The 22,678-nt window shown below is 39.3% G+C and overlaps 1 protein-coding gene across 1 annotated transcript in view; it reads left to right on the forward strand.

Annotated features, from left to right (window-relative positions):
- Positions 1 to 566: 566 nt before the first annotated feature.
- rras2 (RAS related 2) overlaps positions 567 to 22,678 on the forward strand; it is a 51,403-nt gene continuing 29,291 nt past the window's right edge. The window contains exon 1 of the mRNA XM_066647580.1: positions 567 to 1,066. Within this exon, the coding sequence (XP_066503677.1) occupies positions 965 to 1,066 (102 nt within the window). The 5' untranslated portion in view covers positions 567 to 964. The remainder of the gene's footprint in view (positions 1,067 to 22,678) is intronic.

The raw sequence follows: 22,678 nt of genomic DNA on the forward strand, positions 1-22,678 counted from the left end.
CCCTTTAAGTTAATGACTACTCTCCAGTCCAGTGTGATTCTGATGGATCGCTGGAGGCTCCTGCTTACCTGCCTTGAGACCAGTTATCTGCCCTCCATTCCCAGCATCTGCTACACTCCACATCTGTGGCCCCTGTAGCCCCCAGGCAGCAGCTCCTGTATGTGATAAGACTGCTTAAGCACAGATGTTTACTGAAGTCCTCCACTATTTATACAGACTCCAAAGCTGTTCTACCTGCAGTTTTAACTTAAAACTATTTTTTTATCATTTCTTTGAGCAGATCAGGACTTGAGTGTCTTGGTTTGTCCCAAGGTTTTCATTACCACTTTTTCCTTTGGCTTGCTCACATGGGGTTATTAATTTTGACCATTGTTTTCTTTTTCGATGTCTGGAAAGCAGCTTTGTGACACCATCTGGTTGACTTGATTTTCTTCAAAGTACATTGCTTTTATGAATTTGCCCGTATCTACGCCCGCTGTGACAAAGGCAATATTGGCTTTTAGTGCTGTAATTTAAATTTGTTTATTAATCCCACTGAACTTTGTGTATGCAATATGCTCTAGTACATTTTTGCTGTATGTGTGTACACTGGAGTGAAGAAGGGCGGCCTCTAGCGTTGGCTGAGTGTAACGACGGGAACTATCACTGCTATCTTTCCCCATCTTGCAGCACTCTCTCACTCACTCTCTCTCTCTCGGCGGCTGCGAACGGTAGAGCGGCGGAGGGCGGACGGACAGAGGCGGCTCGAGCGCCGGGGGATTCTCACCACTTTTCGAAGCTCCGCGGATTATTGGTCGGACCCGCTGTGGTTTTGTGTCTCGGCGCCGCGGTCGGTGTCTCGGTCCGGAGGCCTGTCAGGCGCGTGCTGTGCGCTCACGGCGAGTGTGTGTGAGAGAGCGCGAGTGTGTGTGTGAGAGAGAGAGCGAGCGAGTGTGTGTGAGTGTTGGAGTGTGTTTTTCCCCTCATGGCTGGCTGGAAGGACGCCTCCGTGCAGGAGAAGTATCGGCTGGTCGTGGTCGGAGGAGGCGGCGTCGGCAAGTCTGCTCTCACCATCCAGTTCATCCAGGTAAGGAGACGCTGCTGTCGTCGGGCGTCGTCGTTTTGTCGGTTGTCGGAGTGAGGGAATGCGGGGAGACAGCGGAGAAACGGGGAGCACACAAGCTTAAAAAGGGGAAGGAGGGGTTCAGGAATTGGACGAGGCCTTCTGCCTTTACCACTTTAATGTTTTCGCTCCTCTCAAATCCAGTAACGAGCGACGTACGACGTTCACCGTAAGTTCAGCGAGGAGCGAACTTTATGCGATTGTTTCAACTCGCAATCTCATAGCAGGTTTGGGAAGAGGCGGCAGAACAGCGTACACTTAAAAATCAGACTGCCTTCACTCGTTACTTGGGCAAATAATAATATTGAGTTGATTTTCCAAGTAATTTCTTTATGAAACAAACTCGAAAACGGGATTTGTTTCTGATACATACATAAAATAAATCAATAAAATATAAAACGTGTTATTTTATGTACATTTTCAACATTTTATGTCACTTCCCTGTGTATTTTAATAGGAATTCTCAGTAAACTAACGTTTTCCTCCTGAAACCAACACAAACTTGGATTTTACTTGAGTTGTCCAAACATTTGTTAATGACTTTAAAGGGTTGTCACAAAACAACAACAACCACCACCTCATCAAACAAGACTGAGCCACACATTCTATTCAGCGCTTGTAAAAATATGTCAAACAGTGACAGCAAAATAAAAATAAATGGACGTTACGTTACAAAACTGAGTGATGTCATAAACGTAGCTTGCAGAAGTTACTGTATTGCTTCCCGCTGTGGTCTGTTCATGTTATTCCTGTGCAGAAATAACCAGCTGATCTTCAGACGAAGGAGATAAATTAGCCTGAGAATTTTAGGTTGCATCTCGCCTGCTGTTTTTAGCATGCGGCTATACATTAGCAGATCAAAATACATTTAGAGACACATTTGGCCTGGGGTATGTATTAGGTAAAGATAATTTACTGTATAACACCATCTCTGTAGGACAATACGCTTCTGTATAGGACTGGACAAGGACTCCAGGCTCATAATAACAGTTTCATTTTGCAATGGTGTGTCCCTAGTTGGTTGTCTGTTTTGTGCTGGGCCTGAAGAACATTTGTTCCAATTTATACAATTATAGTGATGAATGACAACAAACATTGCTTTTAACTGGACTCTTTGTTGGTACGTAGAAACAGGGACACTCAGAGCAAAATGGCTCTTCAAATGGTTCTCCACCTTAAAGTTCTCTATAGCGTACTTAACAATAGTGGAACCCTTTTGGTGGAACATAGGACCAGTTAAAAGAGCCATGTAGTAATGGCTCTCCATTTTAAAATGCAGAGAAGTGTTTATGCATTCAGATAGATCAGTGTGTGTTTCTGGTTCTATGTAGAACCCACTCTGTTCACTAAAGAACCCCCTTGTTGAGGAACATTTGTGTGGCTGGGGAAGCTAATACCTGACAAGTACCTGACCAAATTTCCAAGTTAAATTACATTGGATGTTGTTTGCTACATATTTATAAATGTGTAGATAGTTATATATTAACAGCTTAAATGTCTTACTTCTGTGTTAAAGGGTAATTAATAAAAAGACGCATAATTACATTTTTGAGATGTAAACAAAGTCATTCAGATTGGTTCGACATAAATGTTGCACTGTGGAGCAGTACTTTCCAACTATTGGGTTGCGAAGCTGAAGTGGGTTGGAACTTGTTCTGAATAGGTCAGAGGGGGATGGGTCGTGTGTTCAAAATAGTTCTATTTTAAACCCTTTATTATCTGATGCTGGACTTTCATTTTGGCCGAGCTGCGTAAGAGGACTGCAGTATGCTACCTGTTGCCACTGTTATACAAACTTTTGACTCAAAAGTGACAAACTAAGCTTTCTGAAAAATAAATGTTCCTGGTTTGAATTCTGTCAAATGGGTCATGACCTATTGACCATGGGAAAATTTGGTTCCCAAGGTGAGCCTAATTGAGAAGCACTGCTGTAGAGATTACACTGATGGTGAAAGGAGCCAGGTGTAGCAGTGTTTACAGTGCAAATATAGCTGTTTTATTTACTATACAGGATGACCGGCAAATCTGCACCTGATTTAAAAAAAAAAAGGGGATTCCAAGAGAAAAACAAGACATTTTGTTCTTTAAAACATGCTGCAAATACAAGTTCACTGACAATTTTGTATTCATTTCTAGAACAAGGTACAGGCAGTGTTTTTATAATTATTTAATTTTGTTGTAGATTTTGGTGGAATTTTTTAATAGCACTCTAGTTCCACAGTAGCAGTGAAATAGAAAGGAACATTTCACATTGAACCACTCCCATTGATTTTTTTTTTAAAAAACATAGTAGCCGCTTAATTATGCAGAGTATATGCAAAATCACAGGAATTCCCCTGCAATCCCCTTAGTAAACTCTCAGTGCCAGAACATAACAGACTGGTTTCCTTGACCAGGTTTAAGTTTAGTTTTAGATTGATTACACTCCCATTAGTCAGAACCATTTGAACCACTTGTTTTGGCTTACACTTATTCTGGCCACTGCAGTAGAAGTACAAGCCTGAAATAATGCACTGTGTTTTCTCCCTGGGGTCAAAACATTGACTGAAACAGGCTGGTATCAGCTGTTAAAATCAGAATTTCATTGTCAGCGTATTATTCGTGTTTTTTATTTTTATCTCCTGAGCTGTACTGCGCTTAAAGTGTAACATATGCTGTAATCGGTTACTGGAGCTTGTGCTGATTTAGACCCTTTGAAAATGAATGGAGCAGGAGCAAACTACGTGTACACACTATACTCATCAGCTGGAGGTGAAAAGATATGTTTGTGGATTGCATTTAGAGGAGCGACACTGATGGCTCAGGGCACGTGTGAAAATAAGAATAGCCTCTGAACAACCCATGAGTCCATGGAAAGAGCCTTCATCCTGTTCCAGTGTTTCTAGAAGTCTCTGCCAGTGAGAAAGCCACCCAGCTGGCTTTTGACTCCCGGCTTTCCCATTCAGCTGTGCTTTATGGGGAGGCTCCATCTGAGTCATGGCGGGTTTATGGCCGTGGAGAAACCGGAATCTCGGGAAGAGGAAGTCCCACCACTCCTGCTTATTCTGCGAGGACCTCCTGGATGTGTCTAGGGAAACTATGAGCCTATGAGCTGTGCAGGCAGGGGAGCATACTGAAATGTACATGGCTACCCCATTGGATGATTGCTTGAGTTCAGTGCAGCATATCTGATCGTACCTTATGTTACTGGATTTAACTTAATTTGGCTGATGATTGTTTCAGCTGAAATACAGAAGTGCTTTCAGATTGGTTGGTGAAATTGTAAAGAGTAATTCTCTTAACCTACTTTGATTTCTTTACCATGGTGGTGAATGGAACTAGGGGTCAGCATGTCTGCAATTCATATACAGACATTCTTATACAATGTAGCTAATGAAATTAAATGTGTCTTCTTAAAATCCATTAATTGTAAAACTGTGGTTAATTCTGTGCATTTTAAGTAAATATCACAGCTCAGTGCCCTTCAAAAACAGTTCATTAAAACCTTATATCAGAACTATACAAATGTCATGTTGTATACCTTTATGTATTGTGTTATACGTTGCTTTTAATAGACAGCAAAAAATAATCCCATGTACAGAAATTGCATACAATCAAAAAAAGCTAGAAATTCTGTTAGACAATTTAGCATTTGTCCTCATAGATGGCTTACACAATGTCCTATGTATTGTTCCTTGCTCGCAAAGGCTCATTCATAAATGTCCAAGCTGGCATTTGTCACACATATTCATCCCTAAGTATGTTGGTCACTTGGATAAAAAGCAGGTCTCCACTAATATGTAAGACATAGGCTGCAACCTGAGTGTCTTACTCAGTGTCGAATGATTGTCTGGTGATATCACAGTGATGTAATCTAGGCAGAGAAGCTGTATAGCCATCGGTTTGGCATCTGTAAGTGAGAAAGTAGGATCTGTGACTCAGTGCTGGTCACTTGTTTTTTTGACCCTGGTTTTAAATGTCAATTCCTAGTGATATTTCCAGCATTTGCTCAGAAAGAGCACATCTGATTCAGGACCATAGTTGAGCTAATTAAAAAATTTTCTTGAAATGATCTTGTAACAGTTTGTGGTTCCTAAGGGTTTTAGACATGCGTCAGTATAATTTAAAACTTGATTCTAAAAGGCAATCATGTATTGCTATGGCTGGGCAATTTGAAGACAAAATGTTATTGTATGTTTTCAGGAAAACTATACAAGTCTAGAACATTTCCAGGGTTATTGTTTTTGAAAGGGGTGTTTGGTTGCTTCAGGTTGGTCTAGATACTAGCTGTAGGTGATTGAAGTCAGTTTTCCAATTCAGCGCATAAAAAGGACAAATTAGACCCCTTTCCACAAGTTAACACAGTTCCCTGGGGTCTCAATGAAATGTCTGTGTAATGCGTTGTTCAAAATACCACAATGATTAAACAACACAGCAGCATTCTCCCCGTTTAAACAGCACTATTTAGAGCAATTGGGGTTTAGCTCCAGATACCTTAGAGTAAACGTTAGAGAGTGAAGCTGTGTCCCAAACAACACTATGGAACGTTACATACTACACTACAGAAACACTGCTAAGGATGGTGTATATATAATATTCATACTATTCAGTGCAGCAGTGTGGGACATGGCCAGAGAATAACGTTTACTTGCTGCATGTTTAGAGCGCTTTCTCACAACCTAAACACAGCTAAAATGAACATGGATCCTCCTCTGTTTCCCTAACAGTTATATACAAGCTGCTTTTATAACTGTAATTAGCCGTCATTATCTGTTGTGCTCTTGTTACTGACCTCAAGCCCAGAGCTGGTAAAAAAAAAACTTTATAAACAAGACTCTGTGAATCGGAGGCCAGTAAACTTCTATGATTGGAGCAGCTTTATATTTGAACAGGCGCCTTAATGAAGGCTGAAAGAAGACCCACGGTGTCTGACCCGCAGCCAAAGCGCATTAATATCAGTGGCGCATTTTCAAAATAAAAGTTTGCAAATAAAAGCATATTTTGGTTCCAGGCAGTTCCATGCTCTTTTATTATGTTTAAAGGCTATTTATGAATCCACTGTGAGTGGGTGCTTTTACTGAGTAAGCTTTGTAGGCAAAACAGAAAGGCATTAATAAAGACAGGCTCATTAATAAAGAAATGCTCACTTCTTTAGATTCATTGCGCCCCACATGCAAGACCGACACGCCCCACACTTTGAGAAACGCTCTTTTAGGCGGTAATAAAAACTGCAGTTCTTACAGTTTGAAAATTACACTCTTATAAATTGCGATTGTGATCTATGATGGATCTTTCAGTCTTGGATAATGTATGATCACTCCAACTGTGTTCCTTTTGCATTTTTTTGTGATTTTTTTTTGCGCGTATCATTTCACTGAGGAAACAGAAAGGTGATTATGTGCTACCTCCTATTAGTTCTTGTATATTGGTTCTTGTGTGTGTTTTTTCCCTACTTTCTTTGCTCCTGGATGAACAGACTCCCTGTAGTACAGTTTCCGTGTGAACGCACCCCATCCAGGCCCATGGAGTCATGGCCATAAGTGGATTGGCCTCCAGAGTAACATGAGGGAGCGCAGGAGTGCTTTTACTCCTTCCAGCACCAGAGGCTTATGGTGCATGGTTTTGATTACTGCGATGTGAGGTCATATCCAAGGAATGCTGTACTGGGCCTTTATTAAATAAATACAGATAAAGGATGTGGGGCAGTTCCTTTTGACATGTGGAGTTAAAGTGCAGTATTAACTGATCTCTGTGTGTCTTTGGGTTGTTGTTTTTTTGTGTATGTTTGCGGGTGTTTGCATGTTTATGGTGAACAAATTTGGCCTTTGTGTGGCTTGTTGGTCTGTATCTAAGAAGATAAGCGAGAATTGAGGGGGGGGTATGTGTTTTCTTTTACTTGAAACATCTACTAGAGCTGCCTTTAATAGTTTGAATACTATGTTTCCTGATCTGGTATTCAAGTGTTTTTGATTTTTTTTTGTAAAGCTTTTTGCTTGTTTACATGCTTGAGACCAGTACAGATGGATAGCAGGCTAGCTATAATGGTTCCTACAACATGAATGGTAATGTACAATACTGTATGTTAACTCAATTGAAGGGCACTTCCACTGATTTTCAACATGTCCTCATAACTCAATTGTTGAGATGTAAAAGATTCAATAGCAAACCCAGGGAAAGGGTTTTTTGTAGAGAAATTACAGGCTCAAATGTCTTTCTACAATGGTGCGGATGGGAATCAGTTGTCACATTCTCAACAACACAAAAATATTATATCTTATTATTATCCAAAATTAACAAATACAACCGTCTCTTCAGTTTTTTATGGATTGTTAATAATGAGGAAATTGCATATTGATATATACACATTTTTGCTGTCCACATAAAAACATGCATCTCCATTTTGTAGATTTTTAAAAATTTAATATACCATTTAAACCCTGCAACTATCCGTCATATTGTGTGAAAATTTCATGATGAATGGACCAATAGAAATGCTCCAAAATGACTTGGAATAAAATCTTTTAAAGCTGAGTTAAGAAGGTTGTTTACTTCTGTAAAGATAGTAGTTTGGAGATGCATGTTTTTTTTTTGGACAGCGTTTAAAATATCAATCAGTAAATTTGTATTACAAATTATAGCAATTACTCACTGAGCTGACAGCCATAACAAGCTATTAGTCCACCTACCTAAATGATTTCACTTATAGTGGAATTACACTTAGATCACAGAACAACCGATGAAACCTGAACTTGGCTCCATTTAGGAAACTAACTACACCGAATATGAAAACTCACATGTAATCAAAGATTTGATCATCATTTCTGTTGTCTAGTTAAATTCCAGTCTTACTCCTGTCTCCTCATGTGATATAACATTACAGCATCACTGTCTTTAGGACATTTCTTTTTAAACAGGATGTGAACATACATATGTCCTGTTAGAACTGTTACAATTACGTTTAATTATGAGATTTTTGTATTTAAGGATAGTGTTGAGAATGGGCGTTTTAGTACTTGTTCTGAAAAATAACAACCTTGAAAAATTGCATAAATTGTCAATAAATGTAATAAATCTTTATCATTTTCATGGGTTATGTGGCTAAATGCAGCCTGATGACTGCATTTTTATACAGTATCTTAATTTGACACAGAAGGTAACAGCTCCTCTAATCTGGCCCGATGACGCATTGCATTGTGTACTACTGATAACTATGGCTAAAACTCTAAAGCTGAGCTTGGGATGCTACTTTTCCTGTGTGTTTTGCGAGGGTGGATATTGTGTGTGGGCGGTGTGATTTACTCAAGCTGTCCTTTTACTGAAGGACTCTTGAGTGGCACGACCATCTAAGCTTTGGCCATATCATTGCTCATTATCTGACGATGCTTCGTCAGTCCTTGCTCTGGAACACTTCATTCTTAAGGCATAATTTACCTTGCTTTCTCAAGTGGAGAGGGAGGGGCATTCTACCTATCCAATCGTCCAGCACAAGGGAAGTTTGAGAACTTTGAAAAGAAGCAGTGGCAGAAAAAGCATGTGCTAGCTTTTACCCTCCCAGTTTGGTAGCATTGTGTGATTGAGGACACACAAAAAGTAGGATGACTGCAAATGGAGAAGTTAATTGGGGGAAAAATTCACTTGCTTTGCTTAAAGGAGCAATCAGTTCTTTATTCCTATGATTATTATTCATGTCATTAAACGAACATTGTACAGAAATCAAATGGCCTGGATGCCTCAGAAATTCTGTATTGAACTTCTCGTTTTTTAACATAGATGCCCCCATGTAGGTGACCTATAACATGGAGCATACATAACGCTTATTCAGAGACTAAGATTTGTTTGATGGTACTTTATAAAAAATGTGTAAAAATTCTAAACACTTTCATAAATATTTACTACTCTTTGTGGTAAACATTAGTTAATGCTTATCTAAGTAGTGGCTGTGTTGAAAAGTAAAGTGCAAAGCATTGGTTCCTGGGTTGCAGCTTAAGAATGTGTGTGTTTGGAGGTCCCACTGAGGCGAGCAATGAGAGATCATTGTTGGTTTTTCCTTCACCTGTTGATTTCGCACACTGTTGGCTCACTGTTGTATTCCATTATCCTCCCTGCTGGAAAAGTGGGGCCCTTTTAACTTCACGTTGTTTGAACAGTTTACTTCTACTGGCTCTTATCCCACTAGCGAAAGATTTTGTCTCAGCCTAACAAGAATAAAGTGGCCCAAAATGGAGTTTTCTTAAAGTAAACGCAACTCTCTAAATTGGAAAACACAGAAAGGTCTGTATTTTTTAGAAAACTACACAGAAGCCTCAAAAATTAAATATAATATCTACTTTTTAATATAAACATATGTAGAAAGTAGGTAGGTAGAAACAGTAGGTTTTTTTTATTTTATAGCCTCTTTCTACATCGCACTTGCTCACTTATTTTTCCAAGAAATTGTCATTGTTTCTCCATACTTTTAGTGTTAAATCTTTGAGGTTGGTTGCATTTTCTGTTATGTTATGTTATGTTATGCTATGTAGAGATCTGTGAAGTTATGTAGAGATCTGATGTCAGGGACAGTCAGTCTGTTACTCTGTAAACACCAGCAGCTTCTTTGTTTGATTTGAAAATGTTCTTCTTTGTGTCTGTTTCCTTTTATCACTAAGGGCTTTTTGACCGCTTCACATCCTTTAAGACCCATAATGGAAGGTTCGATCTTTGTCTCTTAAAGATGGAAGTTTTAATTACTGTTTATTTGAAGTAGACAGTTTGCTAGGTCTACTGCAGTTGTTATGAGGTCCATTTTATCTGTATATATCTTAAAACATAATTTGCACCCAAAGTGTAGATACTGTTAATAGCCATTTTGACTAAAACGTTTGTCAGTGATAAGCATAGTAGTCTATAACAGTCCTGAGTCAAAATGGAATCAATCAGATCTAATCTTGTAACAAAACATGCCTGAAATAGCACACACTCGTGCTGTGTGTTATGTTGTATTTTTTGTGTATTTCTTCCTGTGAGGTGGTGGTGGTGGTAGTAGTAATAGTAGTAGTAGTGTTTGAGTAATTATGCTGATCTAAACGGGAAGTTGTGATATAAAACGTATTTCACTGAAAAGCTTACTGGATTTGTATTGGCCACATAGGTTTCATTGTCTGTATCAATAAAGAAATCAGGCTAAAGGTAAAACACTTGTTATTTTGAATAGATTTCTGTTATTAATTTTCAAACATAGCAGCTGTTCTAGTCTAGCAGCTCTGCGTGTAGAATAGCTTCCTATTTGTTGCCAGATCCTACCACTTCAGTGTTAAGTAGTATTTGTTTTTATGAGCCAGCATAATAAAGTCAAAGGGATATATTTGCATAGGCAAATAATGGAGGGAAAAGCCTTACAGTAACTTACTAAAGTCTTAAGTCATGGAACAGTTCGCAAGCCCTTTTGCCCAGCTTCTGTGTGCTGTATTGACTGATGTATGTAAAGCAAATTAACTACTAGCTTCATGTTTTTGTTTTTATTTTTTTTAGACATCGCAAGATATGAAGTGTTGAGAAATTGTATCGAGTTCAGTTTCCATTCTAAAATGTTCCAAATTATTAGTTTATTAGTGCATTTTTCAAAAATTATCAAAATAGATTTGTTTTAGGAATAATACCTCGTTTGTCCGCATGGGCTGATCATTAACTTGTGTTAGCCCACAGGCTAATACGCTAACACCATTTTTGTTGTTACTGCACAATTGTTACATTCCTAAAAGGGAAAGCCTGAAAATATATTTTATATTTTTTAAAAATATTTTAGCACTGTTTCACATATTGTACTGCACTAAATCAAGGCAAACAACATAAATTATTTTTATGCAATAAGAACATACAAAATATGTTCAGAAGGGTGTATTGACATTATATTGTCAGTACTGTCCAGTGTACCCCCTTAATTTCATATCTTAGACCATTCTACTGTAGTCCTACCACAGAGGGGCAGTTTTAGTGTTTGAATTGTGTTGGAACATGCGGAACTGCCTTAATTGTGACGTCTTTAAAAATACTTCTTTTCTTAGTTCCACTTATACTTGCTGGTGTCTCATCTAGGCCTAGGGCTGAAAGATTAGTTACTTTTATATTGAAATACATCATACATTATTTAAAAGAGCAGTCATCAACATTGTCCAATGATTCTCCCAAGCATTATGAAACAGCCATTATACTGACACCTAGTTGCCTGGATGTGTCAGATATTCTGTACTAAGCCTATTTTAAACCTACCATGTAGGTAAATCAGTCTTTGTAGAATCAACTTGTTCATTCAAGAGCTACAAAAAAGTTAAATTCCTTGCCAGCTGTTTCCAATGGTTATTGCTTGAAATGGGACACACTGCACACTTCATTAATTTCTCAGTTGTTAATCGGGGTAAGCTTCTGCATAAAGGTTTTCATGCATATTTCTCACTTTTTTGTGCTATGCAAATGACAACACCTCTTTTGCACTTGTTCCTGAGCTGTATTATATTTATTATTATGTGCAGATGCGGAAATATCCCTTTAATTGTTTTACATAATACAAAAACAATAAATGTGTTTATGTTTCATAAACTAGATCATCTATGAAACACAGTCAACCATGTTTAAAAAAAAAAAAAAAAAAAAGAATATGGGTGGCTGATATGTGTCAGTTTAATTGTTGTTTCCTAATGTGAAGAAGCATCATTGGTAAAAATGACTGACTGCTCCTTTTACGTTACTTAAATATAAATTCAATTAACCTGTCAGCTCTCTATGGTCCTTAATAAGAAGCTGTCCTGTTTTATATTGTGTGTCTGGGGTAGATGTCTCAGTGTAAGACTGAATAAAGACCTCTTTATGGAGAGCTTTTTGCTACTGCAAACAAGTCTTTGAACTGGTGTGGTTCAGCCATTTGCAGATGTAGAAGGCTTTGCATCTGTGTTTATGAGACAGACGAAGGAAAGATGTGTTTAGAAAGGGAGCACGGGCTCTTCACGCAAGGCGTGTTTGTCGGTTTGTCAGTGTTGAGCTGCACCCACGGGTGCCTCTCTCACTCATGTTCTGCTCCTTGCGTTCCCCTTTGTGGCTTTGGTATAAGTGGCTCGCCTTCTTTTGAGGTATCCTGTTTACTCACACTACAACTACAGGATGAGCCAATTGGGTCTGAGCTCGCGTCTAAACCTGCACCTTCACAGTCTTAGGTGAAGCCATTTTAAACAATACTGCATCTGTGCACTTATGGGAGAAAATCATAGGCATGAATAAGAAAGTGTTATTATTTAGCTTTATGCATATACCTTTCACTGTAACTGCTGCTATGAGCTTGTTAATGACTTTTAATGAAAGCTTTAAGTACGGGTATTCTTGCGTGCACAGATGTGGTGTGACACAGACGCAACTAATATTTCTGAACCTTCATTTCTGTCTATGCTATCTCTGATTTGTGTGCATTATTTAATGAACCTGCACTTGACATAGAAGTTGAGCACTATCAAAAGGACATGTTTAACCCCATGATCCAGAAACGTACTGGATTGCATCATTTCACAGTTTGTAGGTTGGTAGGCATAACATACTCAAATGTGTGTTCAGAGGCTCTCAGAAAGGGACATTTTCACAACATGTCCCCTTTAAGACAAGGAGTTTTTATTCCAGTAAATATTGTATTTTATGCATTATGATAATTCTTAAAATACTTAATTGAAACAGTATATCAGATTCTTAATTTGCCAAAAATATTTTATGACAGAGAAATATCTTGTATCTTCAAAATATACTTTCTTTTATCGTTGATCAGCAAACTGCTTTTTTTCCAGAGCCATTTTGGAGCATTTCACTTGGCCTGTTAGTTATGAAAGATTAACACAATGTAATTGAGCATATTTGGATTAATTAAAATCTTTTACTTTTTGTAAAAGAGGGCATACAAAGTTTGCATCTATCTTTCCAGATAACACCTACCCAGTGTGACTGGAAACAGATTGGAGGCAGTTTGGTGGCCTGAGGCTGTGTCATACCAAGAGATCTGTTCAGAAGGAACATATGCCAGCAATCTCCAAACAACTAGTCATGACATCTGCTGTGGGTTTTGCTTATGGATATCTTAAATCAAGTTTGTGCCACACCAAGCGGCATCCCGTGGATATGACGAGTACATGAGCGTCACAGTTTCACATTTTGCAGTCCATGTAGATATTTTTCTTTCTTTTACAAAACAGGAGAAAGGGCTCTTTGATGCTCACAGCAGACCAGGATACAATGCAGGTCTTTATTAGGCCAAGTTTGCCACAAGTGTTGAACAGTCACACATACAGAGAGCCTTCATGAAAGTGCCGACTCTATACTGACATCCACACTTGCAGTTGTTGTGTTCTCTCTGTTCTGTCCAATTCAAGAGTGCAATTTTAAATTGCAGTTTTCCCACTAAGAATTCCACTGTGAATTTATTCCTCTAGGTTTACACTGCGAACCCTCTACATGATTATTACGAACAGAAGTGGAGACATAGCACAATCCTGGCAGAGTCCAGTGCCCACTCTGAGAAAGTGTGAGTTATATTCACATTCTGAGGGTACAAGGACTGAATGGCTCATCTCAGTGACCCTGGCATCTTATACTCCTAGAGCACCCCCAACAGAATATTTGGAAGCAGACGTTTTTATGCCTTTTCCAGATTCTCAAAACACTTGTAAAGTGAAGTGGCAAACTCCTATACTCCCTTTAATTCCAGCACACTGTCTTGGACTTTCCTTGCAAGGCTGAGTAATGTGTTGTCTTCATAGTTGGCATGAACTCTCAGGTACACTTTTTCAAAAATGGGGCCCACCACCTCATTTTGCAAGTCCAGAGACATTGTTCACAAGGTGTATGTTGCTAAGATGTACTGATGCCATTGTTACAATACCAATTTTATACTCATTTTCTACACATTAGATACATTTTTTTTGTACTCCTTAGAAAATGAAATGTAATTGCCTAATGCATATTTAATAAGAAAAACCTGACAGCTTTTGAAACGCATGTAGATGTAGCCACACACAGATCACAACCAACCATACACCTATGTGGTATAAAATCTTAACCACAACTTCTCAAAAAAAAAAAAAAAAAAGAATTAAATAAACTATATTTAATTATAAAAAATTATTAAAAAAAATACAGTATTTTTATTCATTGAAAATATTCATCACTATTAAAACTGCTGCTGGAATACTGCTCAGAAAAACTGTAAATTAAAAAATTTCCCCAAATTCTTTAGCCCCGTTTCTTTAGCTTGGGGGACTAGCGCTGGTTGTAATGGTTTTCAGACGCGTGCCTCATACCCTGGCCTTTGTCAAAAGCTGCAGGTCAGCTGCTCCGTGAGTCAGAGAGCTCATGGCGCCTTCCCCCGGAAGCTCAGCCAGAGGTTCAGCCTCCACCCCAACACTACCACCCCCGCCTGCATTCCTCAGAGCGCCCCCCTCCCACTTCACACAAGCACCACACCCCCTTCACACACTGGCAGACCACCACTGAAGTATGCAGTCAAACTTAAGGTGTTTCTTTCTAGTATATTTTTGAATGTACAGACCGAGAGGTAGTTTGCAGGTCAAAAATGACTGCCCCTGTCAAGAGTGTAGCACACTGTTCTCTTAAAACCTCCAAAAGTTAGATTTAATCATTTAGGAAGTTTACATGCACACAGTAATCGGATAGCTGGGTCTGCATAAGTTAATCAGTAATCAGATTTCAGGCATGATGGGTTTTCAGAATGGCTTCATTAACCAGGCTTTATCATAAAACATTTAAAGAGAAATGTCATTCTAACCTTGGAACCTGAATATCTGTTCATGTTATTGGCTTAATAGTGCATCAGTCTGGCTCTAAATCTATTTTCTCAACTTGCGCATCTCATCTGATGACCAAAGAGGTTCAGGTTGCGTCTCAAGTACTCGGTAGCTCCTCAGTGTACTACGGGCTCCGCTGGAGTATATTTGGCCTTGTCTGGGCCTTATTTTGGCTGCGGCTGTGCATAAAGAAACAGTTATGCTCACTGATCATGAAGAAGAATGCTTCTGAGGCAACAGTGACCCAGGGCTATCGGTTACAGCAGAGTTCTAACAACAAACAGCCAGGCCCTCACAGCGGAGATGCACTCAGAGCCCATTTGTGTTTGTTTTTTCCACATCTCCTTACCTTTCACTTATCCTCTTCTCAGTGGGAAAGGTAAAGCTCAGCCATGGGACATCTCTACTTCAGAAAAAGGTATCTTGTTAAGTGTCAACCTCTCAAATCAAAATGATATAGCTAATATTTATCACTAATAATAATGAATTAAGAATATTATATGATTTAGACAGTTTACATGTTCATTCTTGCCTAGACTTATACATCTGTCAACCATAACATTGTGACCACATTGTGTTCATTCTGTGAGCCACTGATCATACGGAGCACTTTTAATAGCACTGCTATTACAGACTGTAGTATATATGTTGTTTGCTTCTTTTCATGCTGTTCTTCAATTTTCAGCACTCCCACAGGACCACCACCATACAGGTATTATTTGGTTAATGTTGGATTGTGCGGCTAGAGTTTTTTTTAAACCACTCAGTTTACTGCTGAACTGAGAATAATCCACCAACCAAAAGTATCCAGCCAACAGCTCTATGAGCAGCGTTCAACACAAATTGTGCTGCAACAGCAATGAGTTACTGTTTGTGATTTTACACCTACGAGGGGGTTTAGGGTTAGGGATAATGAAGTAGAGAGTAAATAGACAAGATATGCAGAGCAACACAGATAGAATCCAGTCTGTAATTGTAGAAGTAAACAAGTTCTCCTGAGAACAGACAGTGACTCCATTCTACAAAGAAGGAGGTGGTCATATATTAGGGCTGATCAGTATGGTTGGGGTATGAAATAATGCATTTTTTAAAGTTTTAACAGTGCTAATTTTAACCCCAGAAACACATTCATATATTATCACTGTGATCCATTCATAGTTCTAGGCTAACAATAACCAGGGGTAATATTTTGATAAAATAAGAATATATTTATTGTCAAAATGAAGTAAACACATCTAAGTGCGCTCAAACGTGATGTTCACGACTAATCAAAAAAGCTTCTTATAAAATTCTCAATGGAGAGAACTTCAAAAGTGGGTAATATTGGCTTATTTTTGCTGTTTGTAATGACTTAAGGTGGAAATGTCTCCAAATTAACTGCATTATGCTAACTGCATTACTGAAAGTGCTACAAATCTAAACAACTCAAGTCACAAATGAGTTTCTGTGCTAATTCATACAGTGAATAAAAACTTAAAGACAGCCTCATTTGTTTTCATCTCAAATGAACAGTTCCACCTTTAGAAGATGGGGGAGCTTTTGAATGTAAACAAACAGAGAGAACTGTGTTTCCCCACAATTGTAGATTTTTTTTAAAATAAGAAAATCTACACTTTTGCCTGCAATGTGAGCAAATAAATCAGTTGTGATAAATGACACTCAGTTATTTAAATCATATATACATTTAATATTAAACTCATCCCATTGGAAACACCGAACATTAAACTGTTAAATTTATGGAATATTGAACCCAAGTAGTAGTGAGATCCTGTTGATACAGGTGGGTTTTTTAAAAAATTTTTTAAATCATGTTCACAAAGGTGCTAATAGCTCCCTGTTTTTAAGCATCTTCCGCCGGTTTTATAGTGACTTGTAGATTCCATATTTGTCATTTAAACTGAGCATTAATCACTAAGCTTCTTTACTGAAAAATGTAAATTTGAAGCAATTTAATGTAATTATATTTAGTATTGTGACAGCCCTAAACTCTTCACACTGGGACATGTTCGGGTTGATGAGTGTATTGTTAATCATAGAGAGCTTTACAAACGGCCTGAACCACAGATCTAATGCTTCCTGCAGCTGGTCAGCTGTGCTGAACATGCAGGGAGAGAGGATGTTGGAAGCCAGTGCTCAATGCTTCTGATAATCCTGTTTCAAGCAGGCAGCATTAGATGACGGTTCAGTCCAGCAAAGCCCTGAATTTAAGATGAGGCCACAGAAAATCTGTGCCTTGAGTTAGAAATAATGCAGGTGAGGTATTATTTTCACCTGACTGGAACCCAGAAAGTGCATACAATATATACATATTTTTGTCCTCCACTTTGTTTAATCCAGCTTGTTTCTCTGAAAATCATATTTGCTGTGTTTCTGCTCCTTTCCACTCCTGTTTCATGCCATTTCACCAAGTTATTATTCAAAGGCTGTTATCCAACAGGCAACAGCACCCTAGTTTTGGCCTCAAGATCCTCCTACAAATGAGCATGGAGTTTATGCCATGTTCATATGTGCTTGGATGAGATAAAAACAAGTCTATTCTCATGGTAGTCATAGGCAATTGCCATTATCTGCTGCTCGGCTTTCGGAATGAAGCTGGCTTCAAAGTCTACACAGAACAAGCGAGAGGAAAGTTTGATCTTCAGTGCCTGATACTAGCCTGGATTTGAGAGTCCAGTTGCCCAGTTGTCGGACAGGGAGACAGGTTTAGCTGGGACAGCTGAGTGAATGGCTGGTCATTAAAGCTGAGCAGCTGTGGGGCAGGGTTTTAGGTTTTGCAGGGGCAGAATGCTTTCAAACAGGTGACAGAAGTGTGTCTGGCTGCCTGCACAGCAAACCCAAGGGACCCACAGCTTGGCGGCTGCTGCATTCCAGCCTGTGGCCCTTTAGAACCACTTGGCCCTCAGAGTCTGCTGGGAATTTAGTTTTTTGGCAGGGGCAAGTGCTGTCAGCCTCGTACAAGTGGGTCTGATAAATGTTTGGCATGCCCAACGAAAACAGTTGATTTCTGTGTTGTGGAGCCCGACTCCATTTATAGAACTCCACTCATGGAGAACCAAAAAGCTTTAATAACAAAACGTTTGCTGAGGTAATTTTAGCGAGTTTGTTGTTGTCGCTGGCAGAGGAATTACTAGAATAGTCCTGCTCTCGAATTTAGTGTGAGTCTCATCCACCTCCTGAGGTGTAAAATGCTGTCAGATTTCAGATAGTACCAGCTTCTCTTCCCTCTGTGCCACATGTGAGGGCTTATGAGGACAGCCAGTCTGCATTGCCTCTGAGGCTTGGCCATTACCTCTTATTTATGAGCAGCAGTCTGCCGCTGTAATAGCATTTCTGCTGCCTGTGAGCTGGGAGACTGCTGGCCTAAAACGGTAATGGTGCAGCATTTCTGTCAGGGTGCCAAGAGCAGACCTCATTCGCCTGACGTCTCGCTATCGGTTTAGTCCACGGTGGGGAACAAAGCCGAAGCCCTCCTTGAAGTGAAAAAATATTGAATTATGAAGCGTTGCGAGGCGCTGTGGGATGAATGTCAAATACCTGCCTACATTCTCTGGGAGACTGCATCAGTGTCAGTGGAATTCATACCACATGGGTGGTTGACTTGGAGCCAGTGGTCAGCCATAAAAAGGGCTGTTTGATTAGACAAGGGTCAAGGGGCTCAGCTATCTGTGCACCTTTTTCTGTTGATAGCCATTTGCAACAAGGCTGACTCGTTTCACATTCCAGGCCACAAATGACCACAGTATGCTAACACACGACCTCATCATATTTCCTCTAAATGTCCTCATGTTCTTCCTGCTGTTCAACACAGCCAAGTCATGTTGGAGTTATGTTTATAGGAACTTACCAGGGTAGGGTTTCTGTTTTCTATGAAGAGGAACTCAGGTGTGCCTTGTGTTTATATTCTTCACCAAAAAAGCCACCACTCAGGTTCTTGTTTTGATTTAAAAAAAAAAGAGGTGACACCTTTTTTTCACCTTCCCCAAAGCCACCGCAGAAAAGAGGAAGTCCAGGAATAGCAATGTGTAATCTCTAGAACAGTGTTTTACTGTGGTGGATGAGATATCTCAGTTTATCTCTGATTCAGTTAATAAGATTTCTGAAGATGGATAGATAGTTTAGTTTTGCAGCTAATGGTTAGCATTGCCAGACATCACTAGTGGAGATAAAACGTTTTATAATAATTGATGTGCGAAGTAAGAATATACCACAGTCACTGCATACAGTTTCAGGTGCCAGTCTGCACAAAACAAAACTAAAAAAACTGTTTCTGCCCCGCACAGCAGAACCACAGAAGGGCAGAACTGTAGCTTAGTTACATCAACACCTCTACAATGGCTGGGCTTTAGAAGGGCTCAGTCAGGAGAGAGAGCAGGGGTGGGGTTTCTAAGAACATCACATGAGAAACCCAGAAGCGCTGGACCGTTTTCAGTAAACTTTTTGCTCACTATGTGGGTAAAGAATAAAGGAAAACATTCTAGGCAGATGATGAGCAGAAGACAGTTCTGTACTGTATTTGGCAGTGTAAATTTTGCTGAACTGTCAGGTGGTCAGTCAGCGAAAGGTGGAGTCATGTAGCTGGCTCTTTGACTGAATTGGGTGGCAAAGTTGAGCAGAAGCTTTTATGGAGCCCCCAAGCGAGTTCAAACAGGGACTGTGTGTGGTTCAAACTGATTTTCTGAGGTGAGCGATTGAACCCTAATGCCACAGAGGCCATGGGGAGAGCTTAGTTGCGTGTCCCAGCCACAGTCTCCATGCCTTTTAGCTCGGCAGGAACTCTTCTCTTGTTATGAGGGTCATGAACCAAGCTCTTTAGGCCACTAAAGGTATGTTCTCTGGCAATTCAGAGTATTTATATAATTATTGACAATTTATATTTTTATTATTATTAGTAGTAATAATAATAATAATAGTATTACATTACATTTATAAAGCGCTTTTCAAGAACCCAAAGGCACAAGTTAGAGTTAATAAAGACAACATAGCAACAACTAAGAAAATAACTAAGAAAACATGAAAACACTCTGGGAGCTGGAAGATTGAAAGCGAGGGAAAATTATTTAAGCTGGCATCTGGAAGAATTGTCAGTTGATTTAAAAAAATGATTTGTGTTAATCAAAATATTCTGTGATTAATCATGATTAAGCACAATTTACATTTTTTTTGGCAAGTAGAAAAAACCCCAAATGTGTTTTTTGGTAGACAGACTGGCTAGATAATCTGGCTAGAGGAAGCATTTAAAAAAAATGCTATAATATAGTTTTGATGATTTTTGAAATATAAACTCTTAATTTGCTGAGTAAAAGTTTCAGGGAGAGCTCTAGCATTGAACATGGTAAAGCTTGGATATGGAAGCTTTAATAATGGAGAAAATGGAGAGAACCAGTAATCTGTAACTAGACTGTCTGTAAAAAGATTGTATTTCCTGAGGAAGTTGTGGACAAATATGGTAAAATGTTTAATCTGCCTTAAGAAATTAACATGTTACATTTCCAATATTAATTGTGTGTTAACATGTTGACATTAGCAGCACTAATATGACATAGAATTATTTTTTTAAATGCAGATGATAGTTGCGGATACAGCTTGGAGATTTCAACGGGAGATCTTTTAGACCTTGATGGAATTTGTTCCCATTTGCATCCTTAATATGTTCAAAACACTGCTGGGAATAATCAATGAGCTTGCTAGAACCAACACAGTAAATAAGGAAATGAAGAGAGTCGTATGTCCTCCACTTAGTGCTCCACTACACTACTTGTGTGTGTAATGGACTTGATTGTACGCTGCACATTATAATGTATTTGTGCATGAAGCTGCCTGAGAACCTCAGCTTCCGAATATGGGCCTGCACATCGATTTGCTCCTAAGGATGATGAGGAGAAAGGTTGGTGAAGATGTTGAAGGTGGTTCGTTTTCTCATGTAATGTCTCACGTTTGGCATCCACTGGAGTGGTAAAGATCTGCTCTGTGATAAATCAGCCTTAGAAATGATTGCCTGGAAACAAAGCGTTCTCCTGTGCCCTTTCTAGAGACTCCTGCATTACGCGCTGCCTCTCCTTGCTTATATTGTTGTTATTGAATCATTGACCTTTCTAGCTTCTCCATGAGCTCATGGGAAAAGTGGGCGTTTCCCCAGGAAATGGAGGCCTTTTTGTGTGCTGGGCCTGGACTATTAAATCTCTGCTGGGCTGGGTTGCTGTGCAGCTTCAAGTTGATGCTGCAGTCACCGTCCCTTCAGTAAAGGCACCACCAATATCCATGTGCGCCATCTGCTTCAAGTTAACCTCTTCATTACAGCTTTTTGTGCATGATTACTGACAGCTGCCAGAGATCCGGAACATCACCCCACCCCAGAGGTCACTATGTTGAGGAACAGGAAATAAGTAGGGGGAATACTGCGGCTATTTGTTAAGCATAGATGTTATTCGTGTGGTAAATGAATAACACATTTTTGAAATTCACAGTAGCTATTAAATTCAGATTCACAGGAAAATTTTCCTTAGAGGTGGATGTATGCGGTCTGTGCTCAGTTAAATGTGCAAAGGATGGTTGACAGATTCTGTTATACCTACTTGTGAACATAACAGCTCTTTTACATATATTGGAGACATCTTTGCTATTCCTAGTATAGATTATTGTTTTGGAAGGGGGGCTGTTGAGCTGTGCTGGTTGAATCTGCTTGGGAAGGCGGAGCTTCTATGTAGACACAATGTATCAGCTCCACAGATGACACTGTTAAATCTCAGACAAAATGTTTTGAGTTCTGTACAACTGTACATTAGCCAAAATGTCCTTAGGCTAAAGACTAAGCAGCCTCAAACATTGTGGCCTTGGACCATGTTTGTTGGGACAATCACAGTTATGTTCTTTGCACTTCTGGCCTAATTTGTTTTCTAGCATGGAGCTATAGCACTCAGCGCAGTTTCTCTTTATCTACCAGGCCTGCTAGCTTCTCTAAAAGGCACAGGTGTAACTCAAGGTGTGAAGCAGACAAAATGAACTATGGTGTAACAACACCTTCATAAGAAATGTTTGTTTGGCTGTTTTATGTTCATTCGTACAAGGTCTTCTATGTTGAAGAGGCTGAATACTGGTGGAGTGGGGGTTTCTGGGAGTAGAGCAGAGGGCTGTGTTTTTAGCTGTTAGCACTGGTGAAGCTGTGTTTCTTCTCGCAGTCTTTGGCTTTTTCAGCCAATTAACAACTGTGCTATGGACTGTATTCTTGACTTGTAGTGCTGGGCAATACAACCTCAAATCAATATCACAATTGTTACCTCGATCATGATTCATTTTTGTTTATTGTTTTTTGCACCCACAGTTCACTGACAAGGCTTGTACTGTACATATGCTCAAATATTATAGCTGAGATATTCTAGCTTGTCAATCTCCTTTTTTCTGAGCCATGCACTGTTCATATTTGATGATGTGATTCACATGCTTAAAGTGTTGAAACAGACCGGTGGTATTAAGTTTGGGCGCTGGGACTGTTTTTTGGTCAGTGTTTACATTTGCTTCTTTATGTAATGTGCTTCTTTATGTGTATACGAGATGCTTGACTTGCTCGGTTGGCCTCTTTGTTTACGTCCTCCTCCATGTTGCTTCCATGTGGCAGGTTGAATGGGGGTTTTAAGGGGGCATTAAGGTGATGAATAGAATTAAAATAGGTATAATAAACATAGGCAAGATTATGTTGATTAGAAATTCTGAATGTCAGTTTAATTTTTGATTAATTTCCCAGCCCTATTGAAAAAAAGATATCCCAATATTTAAACCAAACACCTACCCAATG

Source organism: Hoplias malabaricus, chromosome 16 (genome assembly GCF_029633855.1).
Source record: "Hoplias malabaricus isolate fHopMal1 chromosome 16, fHopMal1.hap1, whole genome shotgun sequence".
NCBI lineage: Eukaryota > Metazoa > Chordata > Actinopteri > Characiformes > Erythrinidae > Hoplias > Hoplias malabaricus.